Genomic DNA, 15,069 nt, shown 5'->3' with positions numbered 1-15,069 from the left:
ATATTTTTATTTATGTGGCACATTTCAGGCTTTGCTTTAGGAAAATTTAAATTATAAATTATAATCTTTCATTGTTATAATTACATATAATTACAGGACAGAGAATATATAATTATTAAGAGGGAAAGCTAGCATGCCAATATAAAGGCTAAAACATGAATGATAGGCAGGAATTCACAGATAGTGGAACAGATACCTTGAGTCCGTGACTGTCATAAAATCTCATTTGAACAACTTTACTTTGGAGAGAAACGTTATAACAAATTGTGAAGATTCTCTCATTCTCTCTCTCCCCAATTCAAAGCAGCGAATATACCCAATACTCCTGCCTCCTATTGTCCCCACAACAATAACCCTGTAAAGTGTGTTGGGCTCACAGAGAGTGACTGGCCCAAAGTCACCCAGCTGGCTTTCATGCCTAAGTGAGGCCTAGAACTCACCATCTCCTGCTTTCTAGGCCAGCACTTTCCCCACCACACCAACTCCTATATACTGTTGTGTTTGCATAGACCCTCTTAGGAATAAGCACTGCGAAACTGATGCCAAGCATCACCAAGCCTTCTGGATTTACCCTGGACCTTGTCCCTGCAGTTGCAGAGAAGGAAGTTTCTCCTGCTAAATAAATAGTGATGGGATACCACACAGGGCACAGCCTTGTCCCTCCCCTCTCTTGCCAACACATATATTATCTTGGCTTTCTCATGAACAGTGTTTCAGCTCCAGCAGAACTAGACACTGGGACATGTCTCTGCTAGCCTCTGTTTGGGGTAAAGGCTTCAGAAAACTCCCCTTCTAACCAAAAGCAGTGCTTGTGAAAGCTGCAATATATTTCAATCATTCCTAAAATATAACATCATTTCTAGTGAAACATACACCCTGTAACCACTGAAATGAGTGACATCACTGTGGTTGGCGTGAAGCTTAGACCAAAAATATTTTCAAGTGTAGCTGACCTCAGCTTAAATCTGGGATTCCAGGAAGAGTCCAAGCATCAAACCCACAACAAGGGAGGAACAGCGGGTAGGAAGCAACAGCAATGCAAAGCCATGTGCCAACTCATTTGTTTTTTTGCCTTGAAGATGTTGAATATGTGAGTAAGGCTCGACTGTGTCTAAAGGCTTTGTTTTGTGGTTGTTTATTAGCACAAATTATTGCCAAATTTAAGCAGCAACATGGCTGCAATTGTGTTAGAAAAGGGGGGAAAACAATGATAGGGGAGAAGTTGGTGTGAGCAGAGATCTACCGGCAGGCCTTCTTGGTAGGCTGCCCCACCAGTACGGAACAGCTTAACTTCAGAAGTCACTGTCTGTTTTTGGGAAGATGGCAGATAGCTTCATTTTGCTGGTCATTTGGGGCATAAGCAGATGTTCGTTGGGCTGCCTTTTTTCCTGATTTCTTTTTCATTTTATATCCTATTTATTTTACCTTCTATGAAGATTATTAGAATGGAAGCTAGGGTTTTATGGGACTATTTGTTCTTATTGATTATAAGTCACCAGAGTCTGGTGACTGAGGGCAGTCTATGAATATTGCAATAAATAAATAAAAGGGCAGGACAGATATGATACATGCGGGGATCCCAGCTGGCTGCATCACAGAATTGGGAAGGCGCCACTATGGACAGGATTTAAGAGGAATAAAGCAAGGAGAAGCTGTATCTTGGCTCTACTTTAAGGCTGTATTAATAAGGAAGCTTGATCAAATCAAAAGCAAAGCTATAGCACATGGACCCTGTTCATCTACCTTGAATTCCTGACTCTCCCACTTGCTGGCTAGCAGCACAAGGAAGGAAGTCTTACCAAGATTGCTAATTCTGTGTGTGTGTGTGTGTGAGAGAGAGAGAGAGAGAGAGAGAGAGAGAGAGAGAGAGAGAGAATGCACATTTGGATGGGTATTGTTTTCCCCAGTGATGCTGTGAGAAAAGAGAACTAGTCTTCTGGACAGTTAACGTTTCTTGGAATAGGTGCTTTTATCTAAGGTAGGGATCCTCAGGGACTCAAATTAGCCAGGCAATAGGGAACAAGGAGCAGCTCACAGGAAAAAGATCAGCTGAGGACAGTGTTTGTCAGCCTGTGTTAGCTTGTGCCTTACCCCATTCTCACCCAGGAAGGCTGAATGGCAATACACCTGCATTCCTATCTTATACATTTTATTTATTTACATACAAATATCAACCCAAATGAAATTGCAGTCATTGAAGGTTATGGACCATTATGGCCCATTGCAGGTTGGTAGATGTTTTTTCATTTCCCAGTTCAGGGGTGAGAGAGAGTGACTAGCCCAAACCCAGCCAGTTTTCATGTCTAGGGGAGGACTAGAACCTGGTCTTCTTGGTCCTACTCCAGTCCCTTAACCACCATGCCCCAGTGACACTCATCCATACTCACATATACATACATACATGCCTGTAAAAAAAGCTGGGTTTCAGATTGTTCAGCTTATTGTCTTCTACATCCTCTGCACATCCAAATGGAGATCAAATTACACTATAAGTAACAAATCTGCCTATAGTAGAATCTGTGCTTGCTAGAATAATAAAAGCACCCCTGTACCATATTTTTCCTTGCATGTTAGCTCCCACTACTACAGAGCTATGGAAGAGACCAGTTCTGTTGTGACATACTCCAGGATTATGACTATCCAAGATTGGAGTACTGATAACTAGGAAAGGAAGAATACCAGTGAGTATATATTTTGCAACAAAATGGTGACATTTGTATGTTATGCATGGAATTTCATTTTCTGTCTTACTGCAGGGCAAAGAGAGATTAATGGGACTCCTAAAGGCAAGAACATGGGATGGAATGGCCAAGATCATTCTACAAAAATAAAATGAACTAATATATTGCAAGGTATATTTCATCCCTTCTGAATGATTAAATGCTCTAATTAATATTCACTGAAATTAAAGTCATCCATTATAGACTAATTTCTACACTTTACTAGTATGTCAGAAGCTCACTAAAGAAACACTTCCTTTTTTATTTATGATGGAAACTGCAACAATCATACAGGAAGACACTTTTGTTTCGTAAAACAAAAGTCGTAATGCAGTCAGAAAAACATGTACAAGGAGGAATTTCTACTGAATTTAATGTCTTTGAAAAATAGATCTCTCAGGTCCCTAGTACTTCTGACATCCCGTGACAATCTGATACAGGGGGCAAGAAGGTACAATCCCCCAAAAGAAGGTCTACAGAGTTGGAAAGGCAACAGAGAGATCAGAGACAAAGATTCAAAATCATAAAAAAACCTGTTCACTAAAAGCAAAAGCTTGGATTTCAGATTATTCATCCACACTCAGTAGATGGGAGATACAAATATAATTAGGCTACTCCATTCCTCATCTCTAAATTGATATGCCAGCTTTCTCCAAGTTGATACCCAAGGAATTCTGGGAGCTGCAGTCCCAGCACAACTTGACTGGATGGTGGCAAGTCTACTACAGACAACTTAAAAAGTGAAGATAGAATACAACAAGACGGAAAAGAGCGGCATAGACTTGAAAGCAGAGTTTCAGGGATGGCTGATTCATATTAGCATCCAACACGTGAGTTCACTTATTATTTAGACTGATGTTTAAAGAAGGGCTGTAAATGTAAACAAAACATCTGCATTCAGCATAGAAAGTACTAGTCTTTTATAGGAATCCATATGTATGTGTCACATGATCAAACCAGAATATTCCCTATTTTTATATGCAAGTTTGATTCAAGAACAACATACATCTCATATAGAAAATGATATTAAAAGCCACAAAACAAAGTGCTTATATTTGGAAATGTATTTATTTTTACCTCTACAGTATGATTTTTAGTATTAATTATAAATATCTGTCCACCAGAAGCTGCCCAGATGGTTTCTTCCATGACAAGAAGACCTCTGACAGGAAGAACTCCCAATTTCACTATTTTCTGAGGTTCTGAGTTCCAGGTTCCATCTAAAAAGAAATGAAAGACATTTAAATTTTAAAAAATCATTTAATTTATGTAATAATTACCTTGCCATACTTATTAATGATAAAATCTTCTTGCCTAAAATGCATGCTGGACTTTTCTAGCTTTTGTGCTATTCCAAAACCAATTTTGACCAAAGTCTATAGCCACGGGGTGGGTATTTAAAAGTAACAATTCTATCATATTGTTTTTGAAACCCTATAGAGGTATTGGCCACCCTCTCATGTCAGGAGGAAGCTGTTCAAGCACATTTCCCAAACATTATAGGAGGAGGTGATTTATATTGTTAGAAACGAAATCTAAGTTGTCACGCATTAGCATTTTAATCTCAATGTTTCATTTTCTAAACTGGAACTGCTCCACTAATTGCCAACTTTCCTGTAAACATGTGACAGCTCTCTTTGCACAACACTCACAACACAAAGAGAAAAAGGGAGTTTGAAGTAATATAAAGCTAATTCTGGACAGTAACTCATGATTTGTCATGTACTCCTTTTAATTAAATATAATATCCCACTCCCCCCCCCCCACCAATGTCTGGAATAGAGTTCTCTTCCATTTGATTTAGCTAGTATTCATCTTCTTCAGTGGCTTCCTTCTTTTTCCCTATTCTGTAGCACCACTGGAATTTCAACAGAACTTCTAAATTGACCCTGTGAACAGAGATGGCTAATTGAGTAGTGCATAAACAATATCATAAATAATGATTATATACTGTTTTGTTTTTAATTTCAGAAGAGCAAGATTAAAAATATATAGCAATAGTTAAAAGGAACTTAATTTAACACCTTTGAAATCTTGAAATTAATCAGTGATTATTCAGAATTGCAACTATCATCAACAATTGGAAGAATCAATATATACCAAGTGCAAAACAAGAACTTTCTATGATATTACCACCATAGCAATTCTTCCTATTGAAGAGAGAAGACCCTATTCAGTGTTTTAATTCTTCAACTGACATAGCTAGTTGGGTGAGAATAACAAAGAACAATTGAGTTATATTTGCCCCTTTCACCACTACAGTTCTCTCTGAAAAATAAGGTCCTTTAAACCAGATAATTTTACTGAATTCTTCCCTGAAAACTATCCAAGATGCCAATTCTAATCTAAAGCTCTAAAGAACTTGAATTACACGAACCGGCCCCAAATGTACAAAATGACTTCTAAAATAATTAGCTCTACCTGGACAAATTAGACTGATGAACTCTAAAAGTGGCAGACTTTTTCACAGAAGTGGCCTGAGTACAGAACTCTTCCAACAGAGACCAGACTAGCCTACCTCAGCTTTATGCTCCAGATAACCAAGACTGCATTGTCAAGTTGAAATGCTAATGGTTTTTAAAGTTCTTTTCTGGTTTCATGATGACAAATGCTCTCCTGCTTTTATTTTTATGGTGTAGTTAAGTTTATATTGCTTTTTTTTTTAACTGGTACAAAATACCTGAATTTTGTACATTGCCCTGAATGCCACTGGGAGGATGATTTATAAATATGTCAGATCAATAAATGAACTGGAGATATCACCAGAACAAGGTTCATAGAATCTAGATACCTCTGAATCAAATATAAGTGCTTTCTGGGCAGAACATTAAAGGCTGGCCAGATTATTTATCCGTGCAGCGTGGGAGCAGCTGAAATACAACACATGGACTCTCTGACTGAATTTGAATGTTACACAGCATTAGAGGCTGACAGAAATATATCTGCATTTCACTTTTTTTCTTCTGCTGATATTTACACCAAACTGTGGCAACACTAGGAATAGTTGGCAAACTCAGATGAAAAATATTTTGAACTGCAGAACTAAGTAGTGCAACTTGGATTCTCCAGTAACAACTTGCACCAATTATTATTGGGTCAAATTCTCTGTCCCAGCTTTTATTTATACATCAGACAAAATAGGTCAGCATTTCATTAAGCTGCCCCTTCAGGCATGATTCGAAAAGCAGCCTGAGCCTTACAAAGATTATAGTTACAAACTGGGAGAAAGCAAATGCTTATCTGGGAAGAAGGCAGCCTGAAGACAACTGTATGTGCTTTCTTTAGACATAAAGGCAGCCGCAATCACCGCAATTTTTAAATAAAGCACACCCAAGCTCTGCTGAACAGAGCTGCATTAAAGAGAATCTATACAATGGATGCGCTTTGAGCTCTCTTGTTAACATATACTGAGCCATGGCCTATTCAGAAATGAAACTAGGATTAACTATCCTATGGTTTCCACCTCTTCCTCCTCCTGGAGAAAGAATCATTTTGAAATGAAGATAAGCAAGTCTGGAGTACTTTTATCTTAAGAGATTGGGTGCTGGGGTTTCCTTAGCAGCAGCAGGAGAAAGATGTGATGGTGGTGACGCCAGGAGCGGAAACTGCAAAGGAAACAGGAAAGGAATTCACGCTGCTCAGGTGCTTCCTTACTCCTGGGCTGCGTCCACTTTCTCCTGCAACTGGAAAAGAAGCTCTCCTTTCTCCTGCAGTTGGCTGCAGGGTTGATTTGTTCCCCAAGAGGAGGATGAGATGGATCAATCAGATGCATTAAAAGCAACGCTCAAAGACATTCATTGTGCTGGGAATCTTTTTAAAAAGAAATCAGTAGAGAATTCAAAAGGACATGAATAAATAAAACGTTGAATGAAATTGACAAGAAATAAATTGAAAAGAAAATGTAGGAAAATTATACACACACAGACAAATATAACAGGCCAAAATAATGAATTTGTGATATAAAAAAGAACTTTTAAAAATATTGTTTTTTTTAAAACAGATAACTGACTCTGCACCATTTAGCAAAAATATACCGTCATACTATTAAGAACTTGAGAAATTCAATATTCATGACTGTGATAAAATTAACAGATTTAAGGAAGGTACTTGGGAAATCTATGTCTTGCCTAAGATGACAACATACAAGGTACGTGCTTTACTATTGGCAGTATCCTGCTATATAAAGAAACAAGAATTGTACATATGTTTGTAAGTTACACAGAGGTTGGGGGAGTCTAAATTTCTCCTCTAACCCATTCTCCATAAGCATCCAAGATATTCCATAATATTAAACTACACACTATACTTAACAGGCCTGATCATTATTTCAATAGAAGAGAACATCTGTAGCTCAGGGTTGAACTGTGGAGTTCTTGGTGCTCTCTGAGTGCGGTGGTTGCTTGCAGACATTTCATTACCCAACTAGGACTCGCACTGATGAAATGAATTAGTTACCCAACTAGGACTCGCACCATGCTTAGAAAGCACCAAGAACTCCACTGATCACTATCTTGATTTAAATGTATTAAAAGTTAATGAAGAGGAGTAACTAAGAAGCCTCATTTTTAACAGGAATATACAAGACCATTTTGAGGAGATCAACATATGAAACAGGGCACACAACTGGCTTAAACGTTTAAATATACATTATTTTTCAATTAATACTACAATATATACTTTAAAGAGAATTTGTGCATGCATGCTCAAGACATAACCTGAAAGCCATTTTTGTTATACCTTAAAATAGATATATTCATGCCACCTCATAGAAAGATTTGGAATTAATTCTTTATGAACTAAAAATGCAGAATCTACAGCAGACTTTCCCATCCTACTGCTCTCTAGCTGTGAAAAGGCTACCATTCCCCTAATTTCCAGCCCAGATGAGCAAAACACTTATCAGAAATGGGCCAGCACATTTAAATGCTCTAGGTTGGAGAAGACTATCTGAACTGTTAAACTCCTGGAAAAACTGCCATCAGGAATGACAATGTATGTACACAGCCCAGGAACCTGCTTCTAATGTAAGAGTTCCTATTCTCAATATGCATGGAAAAATTGAGACATGCATTACAGCCTACACAAATTTTCAAACATGTATGTAATTTCTGAATGGCCAGTGGTGCAATCTAAAGCCATGGTGAAAAAGAAGAATTTTAGCAATGTGAATATGAATTTAGGGGAAAAAGAAAGAAACAGAGTAATGAAATCTGTGTTTCTAAATTCTCCAACTAAGAAACCCTTCTGGATAGCCCATAACATTTCTGTACCTTCTGATTTGGTATAGACTGCAATGTTTCCATTGACTAGGCCAGCAAATAAATGGTGAGTCTTGTATGCTAAACTCATCACAGTTGACTTCTCAGGAGTGAAAAAGTGTTGAAGACGAACTTTCTTGGAGCCTTGACTACTTTTGTAAACAGAGATGCTATTTAAAAAGAACAGGAAATGTTTTAAAAAATCATGATATAAAAACAAAAAGGAAAATGGATTCAGCATTACATTCAAGAATTTCTTCCTCTCTATGCTTTTTACTCTTTTTTTTGTAACACCTAATGCAGGGCAGTCTGTCTGTCTGTCTGTCTTAGATGTAACAAGAAAGGAAAATTATATGTGAGTATCTGGGACACTCACAATTCTGCAGTCTCAAAATAACATTATACCTCCTCTAGAATCTAAACCAAAGTCTAGTAAAGCTTAAGTCAAACTACAAACTCAATTTCTATAAATTTACAGGGAGAGAATTTATCAGCTCCAAAAGCACAATGCATACTTGCTGAAACACTTACATAGAGAGACTGGGAAAGAACAGAGGGAAGCATACATTTCTTCTAACCCAGGTAAAATAATGCTTTCAACTTGGAATATAATTTTTTCTTCATCCAGCAAAAAAATTTCAGTACCTAAACCTGCTTCTCATATATCTTAGGCTTTTGAATAAAGATTACTTCTTTTTTGTTGGCTTATAGAACAGCTGGAACCATGGTGCATGGAATTAGTGAGAGAATGAGAACGAGAGAGTGAAAGATTGACCATCAACACCTAAAAGTTTTTATCAAGTTTAAGGCTGCATTACTATATAATAGTCAATGAATTAGCCTTAATTTAATAGCAACAAATTACAACAAAAATACTATTTATTTTAATTCTGAGTACATCCCATTGCTTGCAAAGAATGTTTAAATACAACATAACATTTCATACAGGGATATGCCAAGTTCTAATAAATTAGACCTTTCAAAATAACTATGTTTAGATTTAGCCATTCACCAGAAATATGCGATTTGGTGCAGCAGATACTTGATGCTTTTTAAAAAGTATCAAGTATCTGCTGAGAGATTTTTAGCTCTCTCTCTCTCTGTCTCATATAGAGTAAATAATCTAAAGAAGTGAGGCACAAATATGAAAAACACCTTCCTTCTTCCATGCCTAGACAAATAGTAGGCACGCTGAGGGGTTTTGTAGACATCTCCCCAGGCTCAGGAAACATATTATTTGTTTCTTTGGATTTCTCATCTTCTGGAATGTAGACCATACAGAGAATTCTTGATTCCACATTGAAGCATTCAATAAGTTTTGGACTGGAGTTTTGAAATGATACAATGGCGATTTGGCCCATTTGATTAGTACAACTGCCGACCTGTATTATAGAGAAAAGTTTTAATTTATTTCATAAGCAAGATCTCTGTGATCAATAACATACATGGCAACGTTCATTACAAAAAAAAAAGAAGCTCTAAGCAGTTAAATTAAGGTCTTTCTGGAAACTGGACATTAAAAGAAAATAATGATACTACATGTCTATCTTATTGAGTGAAAAAAATAGGAAAAAAAATTCACTTGTTAACCATAGTCAGAGTTTTACTCCCTAAAAGAAACATACTCTTTTTCTTTAACGGCATCATGTGCTACAAATACATAAACACACATATATAAATGTAGAATGTAGAACAAATAGTGACACTTCTAGCTTTTATTTGTTAATCCTACAGTAAAGATGTAATTCTATAATGGATCACATTGCCAATCAGGTTCACTAGAAGTGATTCTCTGCAAGCAATGGTTTAGATGACCAGCTTTTAGGAGATTATTAACTTGCATGATTTCTGTTGTTAAATATATTTCATACCTCTGCTAAGTTTAAAAACATCTCAGTCCACCTGTACAAAAAACCATACAAAAAAAGAGTCATATGCCCACAACTGTTTCTGATTTGTCAAGTTATTCCCTGAACATTCCCCATTCTTCCTCATCACCAATGTCCCAAACATTTTAAAGTGTTACGGGGATAACACTTTGAGAACAAGTGATGATTTGGAAAAATTCACATGGCTGGATATGGGGCACAGAAATCTATCTCAACTTCAGGTCACAAGACACACTGTTGCGTAACTTCAAAGGATCCAGCCATATCAGTAACTTTTTTCTTAATACTAAAGGTCAAGGGCCAAAATAGACAAGATACTGGGAAATCATTGCCTGCCCAGAATTAATTTTTTAAAGGTTTAAAGCAGTTTTGATACGCATAATTGCAAATCAGGTAGAATAGATGCTTAAATCTTTCCTAACCTGGCTATGCCTACCATTCTAACAACACTTCCAAGAAAAGAAGCCTCAAGAAAGGTTTATATTGGGAAAGTTGCATTACTGCTTCCCTGCACTAAATATCACCAATCCTTTATTCCATTCAATTTTCATCTTAAAAAAACAAAATGAGCAGACTTTTTTTAAGAGCACAGTCACCGGTAAGTCATCTAGCTTGGTCCCAACTATAATTGTGAAAATGAATTTGCAGAATGGGATTAATTTCTAGAATATCATTCTATTCTCTATAAACTCTATTATTTGAACTTTGAAAAAAATTAAATTCTTACCCACAGAAAACCATATTCTGTAGAAAGAGAATCTGGATCACTTTCTTCAGATAAATAAGGTTCAGGATTATAAGCAGCACATTCAACCTTAACACACAAAATAAAGATGGTTAATAAAAATCTTATATTTTCAGTTAAGCTTGAGCAAAAAATAAATAATAATCCCTTTCTGGCCCTCTGCCAATAAAACTGAAGCCAATAGGAAAAAGAAAAATGTTTCCTATTTTGCAGCCTCATGTCACACACTCAAATCTCATTCACAGATTCGTGGAGCCTTCAGAAAACTGAAATTACATGAGATAATTCAGATGGAAGAAGAACAAGGAAAAGGAATGGTACGTAAGTAAAAGTCAGCTTGTATAATATTGGATACAGCTCAGGACTAGAATTTGGTGGTAACAATGCCAAAAAATCAAAGTAGTTCCAATAATTATCTTAATTGACCTACTCAAGATCACTTTATTTATTTTACAAATTATAAGTCTCTAAAACCAAAGTATTTTTTCCAAGTGGCATACAACTTTCTAAAAACAAACTCAGTAGCCAAAAAAACAGCATTCAAAAACAGAAAATACATTCTAAAAAGCTCTATTGCAGATTAAATGTTAGAACATTTAAGTATTAGCATATTCAAAAGTCCCTGGAAAGTTAAAAAAAAAATCCTGAATCAGAAAAGTAATAAAGTAGACGTACTTCATTGGAGCTGGAAGGCCTTATCCCCAGGCTGCCTTACTAAGAGCACATCTGTACTTACTCTCCAAACTATTCTATTCTCGTGATGGCTTGACTCTTAACCAGCTTTAGAAAATCCAGAGCAATCTGAGACACTTTGGCAACAACATGCAAGGTATGTAGTCCAGACTACCGGCTGCTATGTCATCCCTTTGGACAATTCCTCTGCTGCTCTGCTCTCCCACTTTTCTGATCCAGGAAAGTAATGGCCAATAACCTTCTTCCTGTGGATGGATCTTCCTGATTTATAAACTTTTAAATGTGCATGTATATGTATACACACGTGCAAAGTTAAATTGAAATTATATATTCAAAGTTAAAGTTAAAATGAACATGCATGCAGTCAGACAAGCACTTTAAAAAATCCCTTCTCTCTGCCCTGTTCCTTCCTAATATCTTTTAGAAATATCCATCAGCATTTTTAAAATTTACAGTAGTGAACTGTTTTACTATTTTTCCAGTCATCTAAGGATTATTTAAGAAACAAGAAGCAGCAGCAGCACAGGGAAAACCAGGCAGATCAGGGAAAGAAAAGTGTTTTTTTAAGTTTCTGACACCTTCTAGAAACCTTCTATCCATAAAGCAAGAATTATAGCTATTGTGCTACAACAGCACTCATGATAAAAGACAGCTTTAACAGGTATTAGAGAGCTAGTAAACCTTGACTCATTTGAAGGAACGTTGTCTGCAATAAACTGAATTGAGCAGTCCCAAACAAACAGAAGCACTCAAGGTTTCACAACATGGAAAAAGTGTACTTTGAAAACAGAGCAGAAAAACAAGTCCTGATGTTTCTTTCATGGTGAACTGGAAATTAATAGAGGGCGGTGCTCTCTAGAAATAGTTGATGCCACAACCAGGGAGTGTGGATCAGACTTAAATCTCAGCAAATAAAAGCACCAGGAATGGGGACTCAGAAGGTGATCTAAATATACAGCGAGACTTGTTCCTTCAGATCTTGGCATTCCACTATCTGAAGGGCATTTTGAATTGGGACTGAATTGGAATATGAACTGGGATTGAAAAAGTCAGCGAAGGTGCCAGACTATGTGTTTAGTATAATCAAAACTGGAATCTTGCTATTAACTGTTGCTTCTGGACTATTTTCAAGGGCAGTCCAATGTTTAATGCAGTGTAGTAGTATAGGGTAGTGGTAGTTAGGTATTGAATTAATGAAGTAAGCCTATTTCCATCCAAAGAGTGTAACAACTGGTGAGCCAACTAGCAAAAATTATTAAATAATTCAGTTTTACTCCATTAAGTGTAGTAAAAAAAAAAACCTCATAGTACAGACTCATTATGTTTTACCTTTACTAAAAGGTAACAATATGTTTTACTTCCCTTTTCAGAGAAAGTTCCTAGGCAAGGTTTTAATCACATCTATGTACAGGTAGTCCTCAACTTACAACAGCAATAGGGACCGGACATTTTGTTTTTGGGATGCTGCAACCATCACAAATACATGCTGGTTGCCAAGCACCTGAATTTTGATCATGTGACCACGGGGATGTTGCAATGGTTGTTAAGTATGAGGACTGCTCGTAAATCACTTTTGGCACCATCATAACTTTGAATGGTCACTAAATGAATGGCCATAAGTCAAAGACTATCTGTATACAGCAGTGGTTGACAAGGTATAAGTCATAAACGTGTTAAATTATCACACCACGTATACCCAGGAAATATAAAGTTTCCTGGGTATGTTCAACATTAAAGTATATCATTGAATTTTCAACCATTTCTGTTGATAAAGCAGCTAAAAAATTCAATATTAGGAGGAGGGATGACTGAGTAGAGGATCACCAGTTCTCTCTTCTCTGCAAAGTCATTGGTCACTTGGTAAGAATTCAAAAGTGTGGTTGCCCCAGAAGGAAAACTGGTTATTTGTCATTCCAAACTGCCATTTTCAAAGCTGCTATCTCTTCAAAACAGCAATGGTTAAAATGTTGCTGCATGTATTTGCATGACAATTCAGTCCAAGGAGTCTGAAGTGAATAAATAATTGGTAAGCAAAGTAAGAGAATAATTAATAAGGAGAAAATGAACTTAACTTTAGGTAAAGTAAATCAGCCCATGCGTGTTTCAATCAGTACATTCCTTACTTAGCAAATAAAATTAATGCTAATTACCTTAAATTCCTGTTGTTTGGCCATCATCACAGGCATGTGCTTCACAAGGAGCGGGTGTTTCTCTTTTTTAATCTGATTCCCATCATCATCTATACAGAACCAACCCAGCAGATTTTCATCAACTATAATGGCAAAAGGGAAAAAAAGTAATGTCTTTCTCGTTGATAAGCTATCACAGCATATTTATGTTTCGTACTACCATTTAAATATAAATAGACACATATTTTCTAATAGCTGTCTCTGTAGAATAAGCAAGTAGTCAAATGTTTTCTTTTAAATACCCACAAAGGTGTTTAATACATAAGGGCATAGAGGTTAAGGTTAATAATTGGAAGTTCTAGAAAAACTCTGCAGCCTTATCCTGCTCATATCCAGAAGGCAACATTCATGCATTCGTAAATCACAATTTAAAAGATAACCAATATTTATAAAATCTCTAGAGATTTTTTTTTTTTTGCAATGTAAAAGTTTGATTAGGAACTTTGATTAGCAGAAATCTATAGACACTAGAAAGAAAGAAAGATATGCTTAACAAACTGTGTCATATTCTGTTAGAAGAGTAAGGATTTATGTTGGGGGATGCTAAACATCAATTAATCATGGAAAATGAAAAGGGTCAGATAGTTTTTTAGAATATTTGAATTGCAACAATGACCAATGTAGAAGAATTAAAAAATAAAAGCACAATTGCCACTTTCCAAATCAACTTTAACTCTGACAATTGTGTAATATAAAAATAACAAAGAATAAAAACATCAGTGACTTGACTAAAATCCAAAATTGCCTAAGTTTTAATAGTCTGAAATATGTGACAATTTAATTTTACTACAAAATAATAAGCCCAATTTCTTTTATTTGCTAGTTTGGTAGTTATCTTAGATGAAATCTATGGAGTAAGTGCATTTTTTAGCACTTAAGCCCATGCATCATGCCCAATTTAGATAAAAAACGTATGCAAAGTTCCTGTCCAAAATTCACAAACCCAAAGCCCTCTTGAATGTATGGTTCCTTAGCTACAATGATTGCTAGTGTAAAATGTGACACTAACTATAAAGAGGTTACCTTTAAAAAGCATCAGAAAATCTCTGATAGTTATCTTTTTAAAAGAATAGATACCTATTTAAAAGATTATCTTCTAACAAATATATTAAACTAAATATTATTGTAAAGGAGTGTTGACATGCATACACAAGGATATGATGGGTTGGTCCCTCTACAGATCTTAACTGCAAGGGTTGTTAGGCTATTTCCCAGGCAGGATGAATGCACTAATATAATGAGAAGATGTATTGTTTATTATGTATATTAGCAGTCAAGGAACGCATTTAGCATTAAAAGGATAATGGGGAGAGGGAGAGAGAGAAGGCGGGGGAAAGGAAATCAGGATTTTTGCCAGCAGGAGGAACCCTACCATCACCACCATGCATACACATAGAATAAAATAGCAGAAGATTACACAAAGATGCTCAAATCAATGCAAAATATAAATTAGCGAAAGAAGCCTGACTACATCTAGCTCCATGTTTCTCTTTGATGACTAATTTCTTCAGAGTCGCCTGTCCTGTTCCAGGATTAAAATGGTTGGTCCTTAGCAGCAGAAGCCAGCCAAGGAGA

The 15,069-nt window shown here is 36.3% G+C and overlaps 1 protein-coding gene across 5 annotated transcripts in view; it reads right to left on the bottom strand.

Annotated features, from left to right (window-relative positions):
* ARHGEF10 (Rho guanine nucleotide exchange factor 10) overlaps positions 1-15,069 on the bottom strand; it is a 106,275-nt gene that overhangs the window by 22,771 nt on the left and 68,435 nt on the right. For all 5 annotated transcript variants that reach the window (XM_088136802.1, XM_088136805.1, XM_007425189.3 and 2 more), the window contains 5 exons: positions 13,456-13,577; positions 10,595-10,681; positions 9,134-9,360; positions 7,991-8,148; positions 3,798-3,940 (listed from right to left, as the gene is read on the bottom strand). In XM_088136802.1, the coding sequence (XP_087992928.1) occupies positions 3,798-3,940; positions 7,991-8,148; positions 9,134-9,360; positions 10,595-10,681; positions 13,456-13,577 (737 nt within the window). The remainder of the gene's footprint in view (positions 1-3,797; positions 3,941-7,990; positions 8,149-9,133; positions 9,361-10,594; positions 10,682-13,455; positions 13,578-15,069) is intronic.

Source organism: Python bivittatus, unplaced genomic scaffold (genome assembly GCF_059951505.1).
Source record: "Python bivittatus isolate LINGU-HERP-01145 unplaced genomic scaffold, Pbiv_v1 ctg000020_np1212, whole genome shotgun sequence".
In the NCBI taxonomy this organism is placed as follows: domain Eukaryota; kingdom Metazoa; phylum Chordata; class Lepidosauria; order Squamata; family Pythonidae; genus Python; species Python bivittatus.
The sequence above is the reverse complement of the archived record's forward strand: the minus strand, read 5'-3'. Positions and strand labels throughout refer to the sequence as shown.